This window comes from Haliotis rufescens, unplaced genomic scaffold (assembly GCF_023055435.1).
Source record: "Haliotis rufescens isolate VD_foot unplaced genomic scaffold, xgHalRufe1.0.p SCAF_2, whole genome shotgun sequence".
Taxonomy (NCBI): domain Eukaryota; kingdom Metazoa; phylum Mollusca; class Gastropoda; order Lepetellida; family Haliotidae; genus Haliotis; species Haliotis rufescens.
The window spans coordinates 47284396-47311782 of NW_025963890.1; the positions used below are offsets into that span (position 1 = coordinate 47284396).

At 40.6% G+C, this 27387-nt stretch overlaps 1 protein-coding gene across 1 annotated transcript in view; it reads right to left on the reverse strand.

Moving 5' to 3' along the window:
* Positions 1–22089, reverse strand: part of LOC124142211 (zinc finger protein GLIS3-like) — a 112693-nt gene extending 90604 nt beyond the window's left edge. The window contains exon 1 of the mRNA XM_046510540.2: positions 21912–22089. Coding sequence (XP_046366496.1) covers positions 21912–21982 — 71 coding nt within the window. The 5' untranslated portion in view covers positions 21983–22089. The remainder of the gene's footprint in view (positions 1–21911) is intronic.
* Positions 22090–27387: the final 5298 nt, after the last annotated feature.

Sequence of the window (27387 nt, forward strand, 5' to 3'; positions counted from 1 at the left end):
CGCGTTTATCTGCGTTGCCCAGCTACATCTATGAGGAACAACTCACAAGACAACTCTCTCTAAAAAATAACGTCGTCCAAAATACGACGTCATCAAGTTGCGAGCGCATGTTCCAATCTCCAGAAATGACGTTATGATAGAACAATGGTTTATCGTGAAATAAACCACACTTCGCTCTTCATTGTTCTTTGCGGTTTGTCGCGTAGCTATCTTATATAATTATATTGATATCACGACGTCATAATGTTTGACAAGACGTCATTTACTTGCCACGTCATAATTGATACTCTTGATTGATTTATTGAGTTACCGTACTGAAATACCAATGGCGATCACAAGATATGTGTAAAACCATTGGAAACAAATCATGGAAAATAAGTCACATGCAAACTGGTATTGATTCCAAAGCTTAGGTCCTTACCACAGTGCTGTCGGTGGTTACAAGTGTCAATAGCGGGTTGTACGGAATTTTACGAGCTGAAAAAGTTCGTGTAAACCCCTCGACCTTCGGTTCCGTGGTTTAAAAGCCCACTCAGCTGGTGAAAGCCGTACACACCACTAGTGACGCATGCAACTACTGACAAGACTACAGCACGGTCGTAAGGATCCCCGCTTTGGAATAGCACCCAACGAACGTTTGGTATTCTGCGCTCTATAAAATATGATAAAACATTTCCCGTATTATTATTCATATTTCTTTTATATATGCTTTCAAAACGTATGTTGTGCTGTTGATGTTACATACCTTAATTTCATGTTTGATTTGTGAATCAAGACAAGGCAAAGACTATAAATAAATTCCTTGTATAATTCTTGTAATGACCAAACATCTGTATGTATATGTTACACCCAATCTGTGCAACTGACCATTGCAATACAGCTTGCCCAATGCATGCGATGGACAGTGACGCGTATGAGTTTTAAAATCGTATTCACAGAAGTCAAAAGGACAAAGTTATCTTATAAGGATCTGATGTTTCTTTATTCTATCGCACTGTAGGCTATCGGCCCATTGTATATTTAGATAGTCAGGTCCACAAAGGACATTAACGAGCTTCTAATATTCATGGCATATATATAATGAGAGTTTTTTCATAGTTTCAGCATGGCATGATGACAACAATATTTTAAATGTATGTAATGTAGGACATACTATTTTCCCGGAATATATTTATGTCTAAGATTGTTGTATGTTTAACAAAATACAAGAACATGATATTCGTTTTCGATAAGACCAATGTTACAGAGGTTACAAAGTCTTTGGTCTCCTGGGACGTTGTGATATCTACCCACTTCAATATGGAGTGTATGAGAACTACAACGTAGAAGGGTCTATTCACCGAGTTATTTTACACCGAGTTATTGGACAAACGGCCTGAACAGTGTATTCAATGGACAGTTGCACAGATTGGGTGTAACATATACATAGTCGCTGTCAACACAAGGCGGTACGGTATTTGAAACTTGTCAATAACATCTTGCACATATAGTTTCTGACAACATATGCACGTTCACCTCTTATAGAACGGGCACTATATTCAGCCTGAGGTTAGGTCCTCTCACTTCCTGCCAACATGTATCAATACACATGGGTATTCTTGCGCGCATCCCTGCACCTGGTGAGTACAACACAGCGACTTAAATGGATCGGATAGCCAGTCCTACAAATACCATTGTACCTAGATTACCTCTGTGGAGGTCTCCAGGCCCCGTTCCACAAAGCGATCTTAGCGCTACGACTGTCGTAAGCCTATGTTAAAGTATGGGAGTAACGATCATCTTACCGTTAAGATCGCTTTGTTGAACAGGGCCCAGTACCCTAAGGGTCTACTGATGTGAGAATCGGATGGCTACCATGTGTGGCCCGGATGGAGATAGTTGTTCATCCCGGTTAGAATTAGTCTTCAGCAACCCATGCTTGTCGTAAGAGGCGACTAACGGGATCGGGTGATCAGCCTTGCTGACTTGGTTGATAATGTCATCGATCCCAATTGCGTGGATCGATGTTCATGATGTCAATCACCGGCTTGTCTGGTCCAGACTCGATTAATTACAAACTGCCGTCATATAGCTGTAATACTGCTGAGTGCGGCGTTAAACAACAGACAAACAAGCAACAAGCAGTCCTACAACAGAACGCCTACCATTGTACCTAGATTACACCCCTGGGGTGGTCTTCAGTACCCTAAGGGTCTACTGATGTGAGATTCGGATGGTGATAGTTGTTTAATTCTGGTCCATACCTATCTAATTAAAATCAGATCTGAGTTCTCGCTACCGCTAAACAAAGATCTGAGGACATCCCATTACGGGTCACGTCAGAACGACCTTTCATCCGACCAATCAGAGCGTCGCTTACCAGATCAGGAAAGTGACAGCCGGAATGTGATTTCTAATCATGCATCCTCGTAAACTTTAACACGGGGTATTCCGAACGATAGTTGCGGGATTAGGTTAACGACTGAATCCATACAATCTAGACCATCTATTAGCCATTTCAGATTGTTCTTTTGTTCAGGTTTCAAATTTTTAATCGAGAATTTGTCAAAATATGTTTCGAAGCGTAGTCGCCAATTTCAAATTAGTGCCGTAAAGCACGAGAAAGCTGCCTTCTGATTGGTTAATGTCGACTTCTTGTCAGTCATTCCATTGGTCGGTCAAAGTTCGCGAAAGGTTGTTCTGAGGTGACCCGTAATGGGATGTCATCAGATCTTTGTTTAGCGGTTAGCGAGAACTAAGATCTGATTTTAATGAGATTGGGCCCATACCAGTGGGTTACAGCCGCCTTGATGAAAGCTGGGATGCTGCGGTCTGAAGGTAGCGTTAAACAACAATCACTCACCTGCATCTCATAATCAAGTATTGAAACTGGACCGAGAAATAGACACCCACGCTTTTACAATTAAAACAGTATTAAGTAAATATCTAAACACAGATCGTCCTCAGATATATTCTTTGAAGTTGCCTTGTTTTGTTTTTAATTCCCTACCTGATCAATATGGCATCTTGAATCATGAAATACAATAATAACACTCCTATCGGGAATAAATATGTGAAATCTGTGTAAATACGACAAAATAAATTCGCCATGAGATCTAATCAGTGAGGTTAGGTGAAATGGGGTTTTACGTCGTGTCCAAGATTATTGCACTTATACAGCGAAGATCTAATCAGAAACGTATTGTGAAGGAATCAGACGCATGTTTGTTAAATCAATTTCTTACAGCGTTGGAATGTCTTTGTTTTTTAAATCTGTCGAAAACTATATCTATATAAATAGTTCTTCTAACAATGCATTCATTTCTGTTTTTTATAACGGCATATTCGAATACATGGTCCCCAGGGCCTGTGTGTGGAGCTCGTGCCGAATCCTGCTGGCGGCCCAGCATCGCCTGTCACACCGCTATTAGAGCGGATCAACACCTATTTTATCATTATAAATTGTAATAAATGTCCCGCATAACCATAAATCGATACCACAATCTAGCGGTAACCCCAAACACATAATCAAATACTGTGTTAAAAAGGTTATAAAAGATCTTTCCCGGGTTTCCATGCAAACGGAAGGCCAAAAGAACGACATGGAGCTCGGGAGTTAAAAAAGAAACAAAGCCTGGCACCAGTCTAGAAACGTGTGACGCAGGCAGTTGGTCGGCCTGGAGTCCCGCGTTCACTTTTGATCGATTGGTTATTGGAATTCGATCGATAACGTCGTATGTATATATACCTACCTCGCGATAAGAAAGCATTGTATATATGTCGTGGGGCTATAACGGTACTAAATTACCCGTTATATATCCGAGGTGTATATCAGTAAGTTTATCGGTATGGTCCAGGTGCAGGTGGGCGGACTTAGGCGGGATCTACCCTGGCATTACGGACTTACAGAATGACGTACAAACAAAAGCACAGACAAATACAACCTTAACTATATACACCGAACACGTGGAGATACGCTTCTAGTACTGACGCACATAAGCAATACGAGATGGCGGTCAGCTGATTGGGAACGCTGATGCGTTGACCGACATCCGTGTGCATGGACGACATCGTTGTATTAGCAGTATCTACCGAAAAATCATACCTTTGACCTAATTTGTACAACGTACACTTAGTGACACGGCACAAACAACGGTTGGTTGGTTTGTTGTTTTACGCCGCACACTCAGCAATATTCCAGCTATATGACGGCGGTCTGTAAATAACCGAGTCTGGACTAGACAATACAGTGATTGACATCATGAGCATCGATCCCCGCAATTGGGATATGATGACATGCATCAACCAAGTCAGCGAGCCTGACCACCCGATCCCGTTAGTCGCCCCTTATGACAAGCATAGTCTCCTTTAACGGCAAGCATGGGTTGCTGAAGACCTATGCTACCCTGGATCTTCACGGGTCTCACGGCAAGCATGGGTTGCTGAAGACCTATTCTACCCCGGTCAAACTGCAAATGACGAGTGTATGGGCACGGCGGTATCTCCAAGCTCATTAAAAAAAATCATATAAATAGAAACGTGCTTAGATACATAGGAGCAGATAAAATAAACACATTTGTGTGATATATTTCATATTGTATGTCGCATCAGTGATAGCTACACAATGTACTGTACCAGACAATAGGACTATGGGATACGCATAACCTTGTCAGACATTGAGTTCAACATGTTTTGTTAAACTTTCGGTAAAATACATCCGGGATATATTTTGATACAAGGTACAGTTAATTGTCATTTTGTTTCACGGAAAATATTAACTGTTTACGACGTCTAAAATTGTTTTTCAATGCGATATGAATATTTTACTGTCTGTCAGCCCGTATTTAGACTACGCCATGTCTGACTGCATGGACGAATGTTTTGACAGTGATTCCTATTTTCGGAGTAAACGCTTCAACTAACCAAGAAGCTTATATATTGCTTTTTGTGTTTCAAGATCGCCTTCTACTACACCGGGATAATATGTGACTGCATATACACCGGGATAGTGTATGACTGCATATACACCGGGATAGTGTACGACTGCATATACACCGGGATAGTGTACGACTGCATTTACACCGGGATAGTGTACGACTGCATATGCACCGGGATAGTGTATGACTGCATATACACCGGATTAGTGTACGACTGCATATACACCGGGATAGTGTACGACTGCATATGCACCGGGATAGTGTATGACTGCATATACACCGGGATAGTGTATGACTGCATATTCACCGGGATAGTGTATGACTGCATATACACCGGGATAATATGTTACGGGTACATCTGTCACTACGATCATTATGGGTGCATTATCAGCGCGATCATTACGGGTGCATCTGTCAGTACGATCATTACGGGTACATCTGTCAGTACGATCATTACGGGTACATCTGTCACTACGATCATTTCGGGTACATCTGTCAGCGCGATCATTGCGGGTACATCTCTCAGTACGATCATTACGGGTACATCTGTCAGTGCGATCATTACGGGTACATCTGTCAGTACTATCATTACGGGTATATCTGTCAGTACTATAATTACGGGTATATCTGTCAGTGCGATCATCACGGGTACATTATCAGTGCGATCATTACGGGTACATGTGTCAGTACGATCATTGCGGGTACATCTGTAAGTGCGATCATTATGGGTACATTTGTCAGTACGTCATTACGGGTACATCTGTCAGTGCGATCATTACGGGTACATCTGTCAGTACTATCATTACGGGTACATCTGTCAGTACGATCATTACGGGAATATCTGTCAGTACTATAATTACGGGTACATCTGTCAGTGCGATCATCACGGGTCATTATCAGTGCGATCATTACGGGTACATCTGTCAGTACTATCATTACGGGTACATCTGTCAGTACTATCATTACGGGTACTTCTGTCAGTACTATCATTACGGGTACATCTGTCAGTGCGATCAGATAGTGAAAATCCTCGTCACGGCTCCAGGGCGTCACGACTACGGTGAAGAAGGAAAGATGTGATAATGAAGCATTGAGAACCTTGGGCATATATGTCGTGACGACAACTATTAGGAGGCCGTGTGGATGAAATCGGATGTGATGATAATTCACTGATCGATCTGAAGACAAGCAGCTCTTTGGTGTCAGGAACAGAGGAGATGACATCACAACACTCTGCTTGGTGTGGTCGCGGCAGCCATACAGCTCTCTACACTCCATTGACTTAACAATAATTTACTCCTATAAAACACAAAACAACGATTTTTAGTAATCTTGATTCTGATGTATATACTTTAACGTGTCCATTTGGTTGCTTTAACGAGCTGTTAGAGGATGCACATACACAGATGATGGATGAGGCTTTCGCCACCTTCATTGCGGTAATAGGGTGTCAACAGCCACTGAGAAAGATATTCCCCGGTTAATCGGTTAATCAAGATTAACCGGTTAATCAGCGTGTCAAGCAAACGCACTAACCTCTGTGCTATATAACCCGTCCCTATGAAGCTGGAAAGTCTCATACCGTTAGCTAGGCTTATTTACCTGGTTTTCGGATTCGTCGACCATCAATATGTAATATATTTTGCAGTTCAGTTATTGGACAACTACCGATCACACAAGCGATCAGGGGCGGTCGGGTAGCCTAGTGGTTAAAGCGTTCGCTCGTCACGCCGAAGACCCGGGTTCGATTCCCGACATGGGTACAATGTGTGAAGCCCATTTCTGGTGTCCCCCGCCGTGATATAGCTGGAATATTGCTAAAATCGGCGTAAAACCATACTCACTCACTCACAAGCGATCACTTGTAAAATAATTCATTCTTTTTCTTTTCCGGTAACCAAATATATTTTAATGGACATCCGTAAGTCTAGAATTAAACCAAAGGACTGACTTGCAACCGCCACTGCCCAGTCGTCTGTAGCACATGGGCATACGCTGGTCAATAGACACGCATCAATGGTTCCCATCACAGGCGGATATGTGATGTTGTCCAGTGACCTGGTGATTTGCCACGACTGGGATTTCGTAACAGGTCATCTGTCTTAGAACATACCACAACTATTTCCGTAAAAAACAACTGTACTATCACTAGATCCACCACATCACCACTGGAACCACCATATCACCAAGAGAACCTCCACTAGAACTACCATTTAAACCATGGCTTCTTTGTCTTTGACCCATTCCATTCGTGACCAACTCGTGTTATTCCGGGAAAAGCCGAATAGCGACTCGTGCCCCTCTCGTGGCCATTTTTGCGACCGGGTTCCGTCTTAGCGCAAACGGGCATACCTAAAACAATTGTCTTCTTGCAGGTGACGAAAAGGTGCGAGTGGTGACGAATGTCTTTGACCGTGGTCTTACTAACTGAATTGTTAGTTAAACACCACTTGGCAATGACGGAACTTCTTTTTTTCCCCCTATAATTCATCTTGATGATAGAACAATTTCATGAAAAACGTTGTCTGCACTGGAGGCTAACGAATGTAGTCTTCTGCAACGGCGACATGAGAGAAAGGGTATGAAATTAACAACTGAATATTTATTTACATCAGTATTAATTGCCTATTCGTTTATGAACTGCGAAAAGTGTTTTATGCAATGTTTATACAATATGCTACTCTGTGCATTCTAGTATTTGTTCAGTACTTGTGATTTTGTAGCTTTTCGTTCAACGAAACGAACTGACAGAAAAGAAATTACTATTATCTTGATCAGGACTTTATTTGCTCATAATAGGCCTATCAACATGGGCAAGTAAAATTAAGGTGATTGATAAATGTGCTCAATTTGGTCCAAAATGAGTGGTATACTTGCCCCGGGACATGCATTTTATAACCCAAATCGGGAAAGTGCAAGGTGCACGTGCGAAAGGCTAGGGGAACACATTTCACGTGCTTCACGCAGGCCGACTCACACAGTGTTCTCACAGTTGAGCATAGAGTTCCTGAATAGCTTTCAAAATACCTTTAACAAAACAATGTATTTTAAACATTTTAGGTACCTTAAATGTTGGACATGGTTTAAGTATGTTAGACCACTCGGACCCCAGTGTCTAATCGTTGAAGTGGTTCATTAAACTACTCGGCGCTGCGCTGCGATGTGGCCCACATCATCTCTAGAACCACCACACAACCACTAGAACCTCCATACTACCACTAGAACCATAATGCCACCCCTACAACCACCACAACCATCATACCACCATTAGAACCGCCATGCCACACTACAACCACCATACCACCACAACCACCTTTATAACCGCCATACCACCACTAGAACCATAACGCAACCACTACAACCACCATACACAACTAGAACCACCATACCACTATTAGAACCACCATACACAACTAGAACCACCATACACAACTAGAACCACCACTACAACCACCATACACAACTAGAACCACCATACCCCCATTAGAACCACCATACACAACTAGAACCACCATACCACCACTACAACCACCATACACAACTAGAACCATCATACCACCTTTTCAACCACCATACCACCACAACCACCATTAGAACCGCCATACCACCACTACAACCACCATACCACCACAACCACCATTAGAACCGCCATACCACCACTACAACCACCATACCACCACAACCACCATTAGAACCGCCATACCACCACTACAACCACCATACACAACTAGAACCACCATACCACTATTAGAACCACCATACACAACTAGAACCACCATACACAACTAGAACCACCACTACAACCACCATACACAACTAGAACCACCATACCCCCATTAGAACCACCATACACAACTAGAACCACCATACCACCACTACAACCACCATACACAACTAGAACCATCATACCACCTTTTCAACCACCATACACAACTAGAACCACCATACACAACAAGAACCACCATACACAACTAGAACCACCATACCACCATTAGAACCACCTTACTACCACTAGAACCTCTTTACACGCCATGCTACCTACAAAACACCCCTAAAGAATGAGTGAGTTAAAATTTAACGTCGCATCGGCATTTTTTCAGCTATTTAGCGACAAAGTAAACAGGCAAACAAGACACAGAGTCCGTCTGACTGCCAGTACGTTACATACCGGTGAGTTTTATATGCAATATATTTTGATTCAACGTTTCCAGAATTCTTTGTCTTCACTCCTTCATGCCATCTTATAAAACGTTCTATGGTTACTGCCAGTTTACAGCCGTGTTTGTTTGACAGCGACTGTTTGCCCCTCGAGAGTAGCCGTAGTCCTACTTGATCTCGGGTAGGATAAGCTGTGATGTACCCTGCATGACTCATCGCCCACCCAGTCACCCGCGACCAGGCCATAACACTCGCTCTTCCACGGGTATTGTCCATGACAATGGAACGACCGACCCACTGAACCGGGCCAACGGTCTGGGTGCGTCCAAGTCGCGCGTGCTTTTGCCGCGTTACATGAAGTCAAAACACAGTTAATGAGGTGGATGACGGTCACTGTGCAATATTGTTGGCATTGATGTGGTGTTGAATGACGTCTTTAATCACGGTCGACCAGTTCTAACGACCATTGGTTGGAATCACAGTGTTCAACGGTACAAACTGCGACACTGTGGTTTATCGTGTGTGCTTACCACTGTCGTCATATCCCAACCGCCCCGTGGTAGAGCGTCCGCCCGGAGAGGGGAAGGTCCGGGGTTTGATCCCCGGCCGCGTCATACCAAAAGATGTTAAAAGATGGTCTGGCGCTTGGCATTAAGGGGCTAAAACAATGAGTGGTCGGTTTGGAGTCAGTATGGTGTCGTATTCAGAGTGGGATATTCTTGTTAAACTGTGTAGCATTGGCATCAGTCCGGACGTGCGCGCACACACACGCACGCACGCACGCACGCACGCACGCACGCACACACACACACACCTTATTACTGTCTACAAACTGAAAAAAGTTGGAAGAATGATGTTGGATGATTAATAAAATCTCATCCTCGTGACTTTTGATATGAAATATATCAACACTCGTTGATAAAAGTGGAAAAAAAACCCGAGGCTTTATCAACTTGTGTTGATATATTTGATAACAAAAGACACGAGGGTGAGATTCTCAATATGTGCCCTAGGGTCATATCACGTCATGAGACAACAGTGTATTGTTTCCGTCATCCGAACGGCATTGTTGACGTTATTCGAATCTTATTGTGACGTAAGGTCGGAATGACGTCACACTGGAAACGACGTCATAGCTGAATTCGACAAATTCATTCGACAAATTGTGGTTCCGCTGCTGTTGCGACTTGCTGTACTTGGTGGCGTTGTACAAAGTAACCTTAGCGCTACGACTGTCGTAAATCTATGTTCCGGTACGTTAGTTACGATCACCTTAGCACTAAGATCGCTTTGTACAACGGCTCACATATAGGTAAGCACTAAAATTCATTCGTCTCTGTATATAGACATCTTCTTCACTCTTCTTTGGAAGCTCTTGTCGTAAACATAGTATGACATGAACACTCATTTAAAATCATATAACATGGTACTTTCAAGTGAGTGAATGAATGTGCGTGTACCCCTTCACAGCAGCGCTATATAGCTTTATCATGGCAGAGTGTCAACTATCAATCCTTGACCAGACACACCAATGGTCGATGAGGTGAATTCCACGGCGTCTGGGTACGGTGACACAATCACAAGAGTTGGTCTTCCTTCTGGTATCCTCCACAGAATTCCTTGTGACCAGCTGATCCGCCCGCTTTATTCGCCCCTGAGGTACCGGGTTCCAAGAACTGTGGAGGTATTGTGCCCCTGAAAATGGTTAGTGGGTACCGGGTGCTGTGGCGCTATTGTGCCTTGGACTCTTTGTCTGGTCGCCCCTGAAAATGGTCAGTTGGTAACGGGTACTGTGGCGCTATTGTGCCTTGGACTCTCTGTCTGGTCGCCCCCGAAAATGGTTAGTTGGTACCGGGTACTGTGGCGCTATTGTGCCTTGGACTCTCTGTCTGGTCGCCCCTGAAAATGGTCAGTTGGTGCTGTGGCGCTATTGTGCCTTGGACTGTCTGTTCGGTCGCCCCTGAAAATGGTCAGTTGGTGCTGTGGCGCTATTGTGCCTTGGACTCTCTGTTCGGTCGCCCCTGAAAAAAAGTCAGTTGGTAATGGGTACTGTGTGGCGCTACACACCTTGTGGCGCTATGGTGCCCCGGTTTCTCTTCTGTCGCCCCTGAAGACGGATACCCTGAAAATGGTCAGTTGGTAACGGGTGCTGTGGCGCTATTGTGCCTTGGACTCTCTGTCTGGTCGCCCCTGAAAATGGTCAGTTGGTAACGGGTACTGTGGCGCTTTTGTGCCTTGGACTCTTTGTCTGGTCGCCCCCGAAAATGGTCAGTTGGTAACGGGTACTGTGGCGCTTTTGTGCCTTGGACTCTTTGTCTGGTCGCCCCTGAAAATGGTCAGTTGGTAACGGGTGCTGTGGCGCTATTGTGCCTTGGACTCTCTGTCTGGTCGCCCCTGAAAATAGTCAGTTGGTAACGGGTGCTGTGTGGCGCTACATACCTTGTGGCGCTATGGTGCCCCGGTTTCTCTTCTGTCGCCCCTGAAGACGGATACCGCGGGTACCGTGGCGCTATTGTGCCTTGGACTCTCTGTTCTGTCGCCCCGGAAGATGGTAACTTGGTACCGGGCTCTGTGGAGCTATTGTTACCCAGTCTCTACACAACAGCAGATTTTGTACACAAGCTCCACATAGATTTTGCATATACATCAACTTCATCGCCTCAGGAATATTAAAAAAATGTTTCTTAAGTGTGGATCATTTTTCTTTTCTAAAAGAAGCCGAAGAGCGTTTTTTTCGAATTATATATCGTTTACGTCCGTGTTTTAACTTTTAACATGTAGTGCGAAGAAAATTCATATCTCTTCTTTTTCGCCTCCAATAAAAAAAAATAATTCGAGGTCTGGACGATCAACAATGACCTTGAAATATAAATGCATATGTTATGCATTATTAATCACTGTCTAAAGAGTAGAGTATTTAATGAACATTAAAATTTTCGACATGAATCATTATCGTTCTTTGATTAACGAACTTGTTTGGCCGCAAGCGCACAATAGAACCAGTTTTGTGCCATTGTTTGGCGGTTATGACGACTGAATGGCAAACGTTATCTAAGTCTGCAAAGAAGAGGCCTAATTATTCCTCAGCTCTCATTACTTCTCACCTATAATCGATAAAACCGCTTCTACCAGAGTTCATTTCGTATGTACCAAGGTATTGTGATAGTCCTCGCCATTTTAAAGCTTTGTACAAAGCACCAAATGTAGACTGAACACAATACAAATTGTCGTCATTGGTCTACCACGCTTTTCTACATAATGCTGGTCAGGGAGTCTATAAGAAAAATAATGCTGGCTAGGGAGTCTCTGTAAGATACATAATACTGTCAAAGAAGTCTATAAGAAACATAATACTGGCCAAGAAGTCTATAGAAACCTAATACTGGCCAAGACGTCTATAGATACAAAATACTGGTCAAGAAGTCTGTTGATACTTAATACTGACCAAGACGTCTATAGCTACATAATACCGGCATAGACGTGTATAGATACAAAATACTGGCCAAGACGCCAATAATACATAATACTGGACAAGACGTCTATATATACATAATACTGGTCAAGACGTCCATAGATATATAATACTGGCCAAGACATCTGTAGATACATAATACTGTCCAAGAAGTCTATAGATACAAAAATACTGGCCAAGAAATCTATAGATACATAATACTGACCAAGAAGAATAGATACATAATACTGGCCAAGAAGTATATAGATACATAATACTGGCCAAGACATCTGTAGATACATAATACTGTCCAAGAAGTCTATAGATACATAATACTGACCAAGAAGAATAGATACATAATACTGGCCAAGAAGTATATAGATATATAATACTGGCCAAGACATCTGTAGATACGTAATACTGTCCAAGAAGTCTATAGATACATAATACTGACCAAGAAGAATAGATACATAATACTGGCCAAGAAGTATATAGATATATAATACTGGCCAAGACATCTGTAGATACGTAATACTGTCCAAGAAATCTATAGATACATAATACTGACCAAGAAGAATAGATACATAATACTGGCCAAGAAGTATATAGATATATAATACTGGCCAAGACATCTGTAGATACATAATACTGTCCAAGAAGTCTATAGATACATAATACTGACCAAGAAGAATAGATACATAATACTGGCCAAGAAGTATATAGATACATAATACTGTCCAAGAAGTCTATAGATACATAATACTGTCCAAGAAGTCTATAGATACATAATACTGGCCAAGAAGTATATAGATACATAATACTGGCCAAGAAGTATATAGATACATAATACCGGCCAAGAAGTCTATAGATACATAATACTAGCCAAGAAGTCTATAGATACATAATACTTGCCAAGTTGTCTATAGATACATAATACTGTCCAAGAAGTCTATAGATACATAATACTGACCAAGAAGAATAGATACATAATACTGGCCAAGAAGTATATAGATACATAATACTGGCCAAGAAGTCTATAGATACATAATACTGTCCAAGAAGTCTATAGATACATAATAATGGCCAAGAAGTATATAGATACATAATACTGGCCAAGAAGTATATAGATACATAATACTGGCCAAGAAGTCTATAGATACATAATACTAGCCAAGAAGTCTATAGATACAAAATACTGGCCAAGAAGTCTATAGATACATAATTCTTGCCAAGTTGTCTATAGATACAAAATACCGGCAAAGAAATCTATAGATATATAATTCTGACCAAGACGTCTATAGATACATAATACTGGCCAATACGTCTGTAGATACATAATACTGGCCAAGAAGTCTATAGATACATAATACTCACCAAGAAGTCTATAGATACAGAATACTGGCCAAGAAGTCTATAGATGCATGATACTGACCAAGACGTCTATAGATGCATAATACTGACCAAGACGTCTATAGATACATAATACTGGCCAATACGTCTGTAGATACATAATACTGGCCAAGAAGTCTATAGATACATAATACTGGCCAAGACGTCCATAGATGCATAATACTGACCAAGACGTCTATAGATACATAATACTGGCCAAGACGTCCATAGATGCATAATACTGACCAAGACGTCTGTAGATACATAATACTGCCCAAGAAGTCTATAGATACATAATACTGACCAAGAAGTCTATAGATACATTGTACAGTTAAAAAATTAAAGCGAATTCCTCTTTAACAGCCCATGTTTGAGCTCTAATCCTAAACGTCCCTTTGCCCAATTGGCGGCAGTACCAACGCGGCAAGATTGACAACATCGAAAAGACGACAAGACGCCCATTATAGAACCAAGGAGCACCAAAATAGAATGTTTATATGTCACACCAGATTTCTGCAAGACTTACGGCCCGCAATATCCGGTAATATTCCATATTTGGCCACAGTGACGTCACGGTTCCCGTCTAAATCTATCCTCGTAATGGTATAGATTGATTGTGCAGATCGATATTGCTTGAACCAGTTCTGGGTGATAGGGGAAAAGAGGATAGCCGAGAAAGCGTGTGATGCTAAATGATCTATCATGTCATATATTTTGTTTCAGAAACTTTGCTGCGCTCTTAACTTGTTGTTACCATGGATACCAAATAAACACAAAGAGTGGCAGATTTATATCGTCTATAGTAAAACCAAAAAATAATGCTTGTTAGATTTTGACACACATCAGTTAATTGCAAAGAATAAATTTTGCGATTAATAACCGGTTTATACGCCAATGTTCGCGTCATTAATGCATTCGTCAATCCGATAGCGGTTATCTCCCTTTAAAAAAAGCACCCGTAAAATCCCGTAAGTTGATCAACACGATTTCGTGTCAGTCGTCATTACGTTGAAAATGAGTCACCTTGTCGCAGGCTGGGGACCGGACTGGGTCTGTGGGTAGTCTCCCGGGGGTAGGGACGGGGTCAAGAATTCCACTAGAAATGGCACACCGGGTATCTGCAGTCACGTGACTCCCCTCATCAGGGCAGCGAGGTGGGGAGAGGCGACGTAAATATCCCCTGATTATTGGATTAGCGACATGACAAGGATAATCGTCCTTAACGCTGGGGATTAGCGAGACAACCAGGAGGTGTCCCCGAACACAGGTCGACGTATCGGTTGACGGTGTTGATGTAAAGAGACGTTACAGACACACGCTGATCAATAGAGGAATGATAAATAGGCACATCGATTGTTTCACTATAGGTTTGAGAACGGACCACCAATGGCTGCAGAACGGCCCCTGGGGCTGTTGAACGTTTTGTATGTAGATGTTCGTTTGTTAAACAACAAGACGACAGTTGACTATTCTGTATATAAATCTCCATTATTTGTGAATACTTGTGTGATCATGCATATACGCTTTCAGCTATATTGTTTCTTAACTTTCGGGGGGCATGGGTGGCCCATTTGTCTAAGGCGCCGCGATTCGCTGTGCAGAGTTGCGTCCCTGTGCTCGTGGGTTTCACCGAAGTGGTAAACGTCCAAGACCTGCATCACTTCGGGCTTTCCTCCCACATTAAGCTGACACGCCGTGATATAACTGGAATACTGTTAAAAGCGGCGTTAAACCCAACTCACTCACTCACTCACTCTTAACTTTCGGAGATGGGGATTAATATTTTACATTAATAAACATTGATATTGATTTTTCGGGACATATGAAGCGTTCATATAGCATGGATAAAACAACTAAAACTTGATACATTTCAGAGATGAAACAAATATTGTGTATCATATATATTTAACATGAAAAAGTGTTTTGCACGACAAAATAATAATGTTTCAAATCATTACCTAACAAATGAAATAATGTTCTGCCTCAGCTGGAATGTTTCAATCCACTATCTTCCCATGAAACAAGGTTATATGTTTCAAACCACTATCTTCCCATGAAACTAGGTTCTATGTTTCAAACCATTATCTTCCATCGAAACAAGGTTCTATGTTTCAAACCATTATCTTCCCCTGAAACAAGGTTCTATGTTTCAAACCATTGTCTTCCCCTGAAACAACGTTCTATGTTTCGAACCATTATCTTTCCATGAAACAAGGTTCAATGTTTCAAACCATTATCTTCCACTGAAACAATGTTCTATGTTTCAAACCATTATCTTCCCATGAAACAAGGTTCTATGTTTCAAACCATTATCTTCCCATGAAACAATGTTCTACGTTTCAATCCACTATCTTCCCATGAAACAAGGTTCTATGTTTCAAATCATTATCTTCCCAGGAAACAAGGATTTATGTGTCAAACCATTATCTTCCCATGAAACAAGGTTCAATGTTCAAACCATTATCTTCCCATGAACAAGGATTTATGTGTCAAACCATTTTCTTCCCATGAAACAAGGTTCTATGTTTCAAACCATTATCTTCCCATGAAACAAGGTTCAATGTTTCAATCCACTATCTTCCGATGAAACAAGGGTCTATGTTTCAAATAATTATCTACCTATGAAACAAGGTTCTATGTTTCAAACCATTATCTTCCCATGAAACAAGGATTTATGTTTCAAACCATTATCTTTCCATGAAACAAGGTTCTGTGTTTCGAACCATTATCCACGCATAAAGAACGTTCTATTTCTACGCAATACAAGGTACATGCTTTAAACCATGTTCTAATTCAAGGGTATACAATGTGTGTTTCGAACCATTATCCACGCATAAAGAACGTTCTATTTCTACGCAATACAAGGTACATGCTTTAAACCATGTTCTAGTTCAAGGGTATACAATGTGTGTTTCGAACCATTATCAACACATCAAACAATATTCTTTTTCTACGCGATACAAGGTACATGCTTTAAACCATGTTCTAATTCAAGGGTATACAATGTGTGTTTCGAACCATTATCCCCGCATAAAGAACGTTCTATTTCTACGCAATACAAGGTACATGCTTTAAACCATGTTCTAGTTCAAGGGTATACAATGTGTGTTTCAAACCATATTCTTCACATCAAACAATATTCTATTTCTACGCGATACAAGGTACATGCTTTAAACCATGTTCTAGTTCACTGGTATACAATGTGTGTTTCGAACCATTATCCCCGCATAAAGAACGTTCTATTTCTACGCAATACAAGGTACATGCTTTAAACCATGTTCTAGTTCACTGGTATACCATTTGTGTTTCGAACCATTATCAACACATCAAACAAAATTCTATTTCTACGCGATACAAGGTACATGCTTTAAACCATGTTCTAGTTCAAGGGTATACAATGTGTGTTTCAAACCATATTCTTCACATCAAACAATATTCTATTTCTACGCAATACAAGGTACATGCTTTAAACCATGTTCTAGTTCAAGGGTATACAATGTGTGTTTCAAACCATTATCAACACATCAAACAATATTCTATTTCTACGCAATACAAGGTACATGCTTTAAACCATGTTCTAGTTCAAGGGTATACAATGTGTGTTTCAAACCATATTCTTCACATCAAACAATATTCTATTTCTACGCGATACAAGGTACATGCTTTAAACCATGTTCTAGTTCAAGGGTATACAATGTGTGTTTCAAACCATATTCTTCACATCAAACAATATTCTATTTCTACGCAATACAAGGTACATGCTTTAAACCATGTTCTAGTTCAAGGGTAGACAATGTGTGTTTCAAACCATATTCTTCACATCAAACAATATTCTATTTCTACGCAATACAAGGTACATGCTTTAAACCATGTTCTAGTTCACTGGTATACAATGTGTGTTTCAAACCATTATCAACACATCAAACAATATTCTATTTCTACGCAATACAAGGTACATGCTTTAAACCATGTTCTAGTTCAAGGGTATACAATGTGTGTTTCAAACCATTATCAACACATCAAACAATATTCTATTTCTACGCGATACAAGGTACATGCTTTAAACCATGTTCTAGTTCAAGGGTATACAATGTGTGTTTCAAACCATTATCAACACATCAAACAATATTCTATTTCTACGCAATACAAGGTACATGCTTTAAACCATGTTCTAGTTCAAGGGTATACAATGTGTGTTTCAAACCATTATCAACACATCAAACAATATTCTATTTCTACGCGATACAAGGTACATGCTTTAAACCATGTTCTAGTTCACTGGTATACAATGTGTGTTTCAAACCATATTCTTCACATCAAACAATATTCTATTTCTACGCAATACAAGGTACATGCTTTAAACCATGTTCTAGTTCAAGGGTAGACAATGTGTGTTTCAAACCATATTCTTCACATCAAACAATATTCTATTTCTACGCAATACAAGGTACATGCTTTAAACCATGTTCTAGTTCAAGGGTATACAATGTGTGTTTCAAACCATTATCAACACATCAAACAATATTCTATTTCTACGCGATACAAGGTACATGCTTTAAACCATGTTCTAGTTCACTGGTATACAATGTGTGTTTCAAACCATATTCTTCACATCAAACAATATTCTATTTCTACGCAATACAAGGTACATGCTTTAAACCATGTTCTAGTTCAAGGGTATACAATGTGTGTTTCAAACCATATTCTTCACATCAAACAATATTCTATTTCTACGCAATACAAGGTACATGCTTTAAACCATGTTCTAGTTCAAGGGTATACAATGTGTGTTTCAAACCATTATCAACACATCAAACAATATTCTATTTCTACGCAATACAAGGTACATGCTTTAAACCATGTTCTAGTTCACTGGTATACAATGTGTGTTTCAAACCATTATCAACACATCAAACAATATTCTATTTCTACGCGATACAAGGTACATGCTTTAAACCATGTTCTAGTTCAAGGGTATACAATGTGTGTTTCAAACCATTATCAACACATCAAACAATATTCTATTTCTACGCAATACAAGGTACATGCTTTAAACCATGTTCTAGTTCAAGGGTATACAATGTGTGTTTCAAACCATTATCCCCGCATAAAGAACGTTCTATTTCTACGCAATACAAGGTACATGCTTTAAACCATGTTCTAGTTCAAGGGTATACAATGTGTGTTTCAAACCATTATCAACACATCAAACAATATTCTATTTCTACGCAATACAAGGTACATGCTTTAAACCATGTTCTAGTTCAAGGGTAGACAATGTATGTTTCAAACCATATTCTTCACATCAAACAATATTCTTTTTCTACGCAATACAAGGTACATGCTTTAAACCATGTTCTAGTTCAAGGGTAGACAATGTATGTTTCAAACCATATTCTTCACATCAAACAATATTCTATTTCTACGCAATACAAGGTACATGCTTTAAACCATGTTCCAGTTCAGTGGTATACAATGTGTGTTTCAAACCATTATCAACACATCAAACAATATTCTATTTCTACGCAATACAAGGCACATGCTTTAAACCATGTTCTAGTTCACTGGTATACAATGTGTGTTTCGAACCATTATCAACACATCAAACAATATTCTATTTCTACGCAATACAAGGCACATGCTTTAAACCATGTTCCAGTTCAGTGGGATACAATGTGTGTTTCAAATCAGATAAACGCGATGGCCGAACGATTCATCCGAAAGAGCGGGAGAGATATGACAATCGGTACTGGGAGGAAAGGTGCAGGTAACTGACGTGAGGATTGTGAGAATATGCGGGAAATGCCCACCTGTTCATAACATAACATTTTTTAAATACGGGGAAATATTTTTTAAATATTGTACATTTTATCATTATCCTTAAAGAGGCTGTAAAAAAATGTTGATATCTCATATAGGAAATAGAGGTCTCGTTGTCGTTGTTTATCGTACAATAAAACACTGCAGGGAGAACACTCCAGCCCCTCATGGTTTATTCTCCCTGCAGTGTTTTATTGCACGATGGTTTAATCTCCCTGCAGTGTTTTATTGTTCGAAAAACAACTCTCACTCGTAGAATACCAAACCATTTTAACCTTTTTTCTTAATCACAAATACAATACATACAATATTTGCTTATTTGCAAGGTTCATATAAACAGTTGCTACATGTTATTGTCCTCTTGGGTGACAAGGAAACTTTGATACAATTTTGTATTGTTTAGCTTAATATTTGTTTTCTATTAAATCATTCACAGTAAACTACGGTTATAACGAACACGCTTATAACGAACTAATGGATATAACGAACTAACTTTTTAGTCCCGACTATTTGCTGTAGTTATACTGTATACAGTAAACTACGGTTATAACGAACTCAAAGGGACTACTAATTTTAGTTCGTTATAACCGTAATTCGTCAAAAGCATATATACAGTATAACTATAGCAAATAGTCGGGACTAAAAAGTTAGTTCGTTATATCTGTTAGTTCGTTATAAACGTGTTCGTTATAACCGTAGTTTAGTGTATATGCTTATAACGAATTACGGTTATAACGAACTAAAATTAGTAGTCCCTTTGAGTTCGTTATAACCGTAGTTTACTGTATATCCATTTCTTCTATTTTTTCGATAACATTAAGGTCATGACTGACGCTCCCCTTTATGTGTATTCCGCACCTATTGTCGTAGTGTGAACAACTCAAGGTTTCTAGTGACAACGAAGAGAACAGACTACACACACACAGCTTTTGCTTTTGTCATGGTCCTATGAAATACAGTAAACTACGGTTATAACGAACACGCTTATAACGAACTGACGGATATAACGAACTTTCTTTTTTTGGTCCCGACTATTTGCTGTAGTTATGTTGTGTATATGCTTATAACGTACTACGGTTATAAAGAACTAAAATTAGTGGTCCTTTGAGTTCGTTATAACCGTAGTTTACTGTATATAGCGACGTGCATGCACGTGTGTGTGTGTGTGGCTGATTGTACCAGTACGGACTGATGCCGTTTATAGTGCTAGCCCACTGAGATACCAGGCTGCGGTTTAACATGAATACCCCACTCAGACACAGTATACTGACTCCGAGCCTTGTTTTAGCCCTGAATGCCGAGTGAGAGACAGGGTAACAACAAGTACCGTGTTTTAACGTCTTTTGGTATGACGCGGCCGGGGATCGAACCCGGACCTTCCGCTCACCGGGCGGACGCTCTACCACAAGACCACGGAGGTGACCGGATGAAGAATGGATGATAATAGTGTAATCGTTCTGACAAGATGGGCATTGCTGTACAATTGCGCCAGACACAACACACATTGTTGACTGAAAGATCAAATCATTTTAAAGACATTCATTCTGTCCGCAGACAGCCCTTGTATTTGTTCACAAGAAAACAATCACATACAGAAGTGTTAATACATTGCACACAACATAGAATAGAACGAACAAACAACAAAATAGCAAAAACCAATGTCTGACATCAGTTACTGACACCAAACCCTGGTCAACTCTAACTCCTTTGTCCAGATGTAACATTTAAGTCGATATTAGATTGTGGTCGCGACAGAATGCCTTTTGACAATGAACTAATACAATCACTTCACTTGTCTTGAAGAAAGTATAACGTTTCTAGTTCATGGTGACAGATGTTCCCGAGTTAAGGGTTTGTTTCCCTCCTAACACCTCACTCAGCACTATTCCAGCTACATGACGGCGGTCTATAAACTTCGAGTCTTGACCAGACATTTCGGTGATTGACATCATGAGCATCATATTCCCTGATAGTTGATAATTAATTCGTTTGTTGTTTAACACCGCACTCCAGCTAATTGACGGCGGTCTGTAAGTAATCAAGTCTGGACAGACAATCGAGTGATTGACATCATGAGCATCGAACCGACTAAACGAAGTTTAATTTTATAGCGATAATTTGTTCATGTTTGGACTTATCCTGATCTGCATGATCTGAAATGTGTGAATGAAACTCACCCCCCGTTGTTTGAGGTGTGGCCCTCCTCGGCGATGGTGTGCAATCTCATTACTCGTCGCAGATCCTCCATCTTTGATTTCTTCCCTTAGTAAACCAGGCGTAAACCCTCCTCAAACGGGAACCGTAGGGGGAAAAAACTTCACAACCCTGGATGTCTGCAGGAAGTGTGAGTCACAAAGGTGCTCTCTGGGGATGAAAAATATAGAGAAAATCCTTCAATTTCACAAGGTATCCAAGGTAATTATTTTTCAGCTGCCTCCATTTTGGTAAGCTGTGTCTTTAAATGGCAACTGTTTAGTCGTGAACAGAACAGGCTCTGCCTTGGTAATATTAATCAGTAGAGCAGAGAGGTAGACCGTTGTTGGTAGGTTTAAATCACGCAATTTTAGTCACACCAGGTCTACTTATCTTCGTACCTTTACATCTGTTAAAAGCATTAATCGCTAGCGCTACTGTCGGGGTTATCTCCTCTTGTTCAAGTGTCATGGTTGACGTTTAACCTTGGCTGTCCGTGTTTGTTAGCGGCGAATCAGATCAGTAGATAGTAGGAAGAAGATATATGTTAAATGCTCCACTTAATTGTGCAGTGCAGATGAAAACAACCTTTATTCCTGATTAAACAAGCGATTAAAGTACGACCGTTTGTGTCACAAGTTCACGTCTCTTGCGTGATTCAGCGAGATTTACGTATGATATCGCATAGGCGTCATTCGCCGACTTGAAACTGTTGATCATAATGTAGAGTATTTGCATACATCACATCCTCTCGTAGCGTGACACACGTACAGGTGTGTGACACACGTGCAGGTGTGTAACAGTTTTGTAATATACTACCCAGACATCCTATTCATATACTTGGATTAACAGATTGGTTTTTTTAAGGCAACTAAAGCTGCGTTACATAATCATTCAGTGACAATACGGATATTTGATAAACGTTGTGTTTTTAACAGTTAATTATGCAGAAACATTCTCGAGACCCGCTATCGGAATTCGATGAGTGTGATATTTGTATTTGGGCTTCCTGGCGCTGACCTTTAAGAAAAAAAAGGGAATCGGATCCCTTTGTATTGCAGTTGTTGTCCGTTCCTGTTTCACATGCATGTCACATGACCCATTCCATCATAAAAGACTATCAACTTGTAGATCTCCGATTAATAATGTCAAGGAAATATAACGCTATTTCAGAATCTGAACGATCCAGTGCTCAATCTGTCATGTTTGACTTGCAAATACAGAAATACAGTTTAGTCACCACCACAATGTAAACTATGGACACCAGAATTAAGGTTTGCATTTTGAGGTATGTTATACTGATATTTGATACCTCTTTCTTGAAATGAATACGAATTAGAATGAAAGAATCTGAACGATCCAGTGCTCAGTCTGTCGTTTGACTTGCAAATTCAGGAACAGATTAATCACCACCACAATGTAAAAAATGGACACTAGAATTAAGGTTTGCATTTTGAGGTATGTTATACTGATATTTGAAACCTCTTTCTTGAAATGAATACGAATTAGAATTGAACAGTATCATGAAAGACTAATTTAGAAGTTTTAAGTTTTTATACAATTAACTCTTTTCTGTATAAACTTGTGTTTTAAAATAATATTATCAATCCGTTGTTATATTTACCTTTTAGCCCGATATCTTCAAACGTAGCATGTAGGATTGTGTCATACGGTTCCCAGGGTGGGATCTGGTATCAAAGGGAATGTATCTCTATATAGGGATATACTTGTAGTACTCTAGCTTGTCGCTGTCAGTTCAAGGAGCGATTAAATTTCCCGTCGACATGAGAGTCAAATACTGTCAATACCAGGTGGCCATTGTTTGAGCTATGACAGGCCAGGTCGGAATGTCGCTGGGTATAGCAGCCCGGTATTTATATGGGAATATGAACATTCTATTCTTTATTTGATCTGTTTTAGTTGATATTAAAAACAAACATATCCTCGTGTGTCAATAACAGGAACAACAGGTTGTTCTTCAGGAGGTTGACGCGCGTATTCTACCATCACTGCTCACACAAGGTACTGAAGTTCACCATTCCGAGATGTTTTTCTTCTTCTTCTTCTTTTGTTTGTTTAATGCGCGCCCAGCAATATTCCAGCTATATCACGCCGATCTGTAAATAATCGAGTCAGGACCAGATAATCAAGTGATTGACATCATGAGCTTCGATCCACGCAATTGGGATACGATGACATGCATCAACCAAGTCAGCGAGATCCCGACGCCATTAGTCGCCTCTTGCGACAAGCATAGTCGCCTTTTACGACAAGCATGGGTTGCTGAAGACCTAATCTGACCCGGATCTTCACGGGTCCTCCGCGATGTATTACTTAAAGTCACAATATGACAATTCAGCTGGTTGTCCTCAAATAGGAGGGTCGGTGGGGCTGACTACTGTTTATAGCTTTTGCTCGTCACGTCTTAGATCCGAGATCGACTGGGGTACAATGCATTGAGATGATCCTCAGTGTCCGTTCACGCGTTATTTTCTGGGATATTGCTGAATGCGGCGTAAAACCATCTTCACTCACTCGTGATTTCAGTACAATAATAAATAAAAGCCTCTAAACCATCACCATATTAACAAGACATCTCTGCCAAAACGAGTCGATTGTACGAGTCCGACTGAGCATTGGTTTATGAATCACTATCACCATAGTGATGATACCGTGGCGGCACCCGTCACAAACACATGCAAAGGCAAGTAATTTTTTGAAAATGTACTCGTGAACATATGGTAGAGGTCAAAATAGGGAATTGCATCGGACAACATTTTGAAAATGGCCTCCTCGTGTCATCTTCCCGAGGCAAGGGAGTTAACTGACTATAAAAGTCCAGTTTCCACCCTTGCCGAACTAGGCTGGAATTTCCAGGCTCGGTCGTAGCATCACCAGTCGCTATTACGAGTTATGTCTCTTCTATGTTCCTTCTAATGACCAATCAGATTCTATCTCTCACAATCACTTGCATTTGCTTCAAATAAAATGGGGGCCCCGTTATGTGCATCAAATCACGTGAGCACCTTGATTAAAAGCATGAAAGAATTTGCAAAATATCTCTCGACGCCCAGTTGGTGGTCCACATGCTTTGCAAATCCTGCAGTCGACCGAAATCTGCACTTGAAATCCATTTTGTTTAGGAACCGGATGTCTTGTACGTACAGCGATTTTGATTGGACTGTGCATAGACTCGTTGATCCAGCCAAATAATATAATTGCAACCGGCAAGGGTGGAAACTAGACTTTTATAGTCAGTTAATGTCCACATGTATACCATAAAACTTTTTGAAAGCTTTACTGAGACCTTGTATGTTGTAACCTTGCTCAATCGTCTGCTCAGGAAGAGTCTTCTGACGCTCTTCGAAATCTTGTGTATCTCAAAAGTTATGAAATATGAAGGGAGGTTTGACTATTGGAACGATGAAGTCACCCCTCTTGTCACAGTCTTGTGGCGAGTATTTTGTCACTCTGAATCTAGATGCATAGATTTAAGTATGAAACAGATGAGGCGGTCTCACTGGTCTCCTTTATTTCTTGTTCAGGTGGGTAAATCAGTGAAAGGGACCTGGCTATTTGATGGTTATTGAACGATATCAGATCATCGCTATACCTGAAGCTTAAGTTAAACTTCTTGGTCAAATTACCTTGTTTTGACTTTGCCAGTTCGAACAGAAATTCCGACTCATATGCATAAAGTGAGTGAGTGAGTATGGTTTTACGCCGCTTTTAGCAATATTCCAGCAATATCACGGCGGGGGACACCAGAAATGGGCTTCACACATTGTACCCATGTCGGGAATCGAACCCGGGTCTTCGGCGTGACGAGCGAACGCTTTAACCATTAGGCTACCTGACAGCCCCATATGCATAAAGAAACAGATCAGCCAAAGGGGAGCACTATAGGTGCCCATGGGGGTGCATAATTTCGGCCTACATGTCATTCCCCAAAAATTTTCAGCATTTCACTATTTGTTTTCTCAGTAAACTTCAGAAGACATCTGCTGTCAAATGTTGTATATCCTGATATAGAAGTTTAAATGTCATACACTACGGTAATAATTCTATGAAATCCAAAAATGCATATACAATTTTTGTGTGTCTTAAATAGAAGCAATGTCATTTGACAAGTAGTCATGATCTGAAGCATAGTACATCAAATGCCCATTTGGTGTTTGTTTGTTTGTTTGTTGTTTAACGCCGCACTCAGCAATATTCCAGCTATATGACGGCGGTCTGTAAGTAATCGAGTCTGAACCAGACATTCCAGTGATTGACATCATGAGCATCGATCCACGCATTTGGGATCGATGACATGGATCAACCAAGTCAGCGAGCCTGACCACCCGATCCCGTTAGTCGCCTCTTACGACAAGCATAGTCACATTTTACAGCAAGCATTGGTTGCTGAGGACCTATTCTACCCCGGATCTTCACGGCTCCCATTTGGTGTGAGTGGGTTGGTTAAAATGACATCCAGTGTTGAGTGTGTGAGTGAGTAAATATGGTTTTACGCCGCTTTTGTCCAGAAATATCAGGGCGAGGACACCATAAATTGGCTTCAGACATTGTACCCATGTTGGGATTCGAACCTGGGTCTTCGACGTGACAAGAGAACGTTTTAACCACCAGGCTACCCCACCGCCCCTTCAGTGTAAACTAAAAAATGAGTGAGTGAGTGAGTCAATGAGTGAGTGAGTTGGGTTTAACGCCGCTTTTAACAATATTCCAGTTATATCGCGGCGTGTCAGCTTAATGTGGGAGGAAAGCCCCAAGTGATGCCGATTTACCACTTCGGTGAAACCCACGAGCACGGGTATGGTGCTGGCAAACCTAGAAACCGGGATTCGAACCCACAATCATAGGTTTCTGGCGTGCCCAAGGGACGCAACTCTGCACAGCGAATCGCGGCACCTTAGACGACTGGGCCATCCGTGCCCCCACCTAAAAAGTAATTTGTTTTCACAATAGTCCACTTATTAGTGTATCAATTTATTATCCAATGTGGATTTACAATGTTAACGATCTAAATTATGTTTTAACTCTCTGGATGCCGATTTAATTTTCTGACGTACATTTTTATGAGATATTAAAAGTAAACGCTGTGCGAGAATCGCGCGGCACCGCGTCTACCTCTAAACATAAAATACCCCAGATGTAGAATGTTATATTTTTCTATCGAATCGTGAAAAATAAACTGGTTTGAAAAGACAGTGCTGGGTGTGGTCCAAGATTTTGTTATGCGCATTTTAACAGCAAATGTCGCCACTCTCGTCCACTGATAAACGTACTGTGCGACGAAACATGTATTTAACACCTTCATGGAAAATGTGAGCGAACAAAAAACCGCCTAAAATACGTTATACGTTAAATACGAAAAATAATTTTCTCCGATGAATTTGTCCATAGTAATCCTGCTCTCTTGGTGATTATAGTAATTTATGTGGATAACAATGAGAA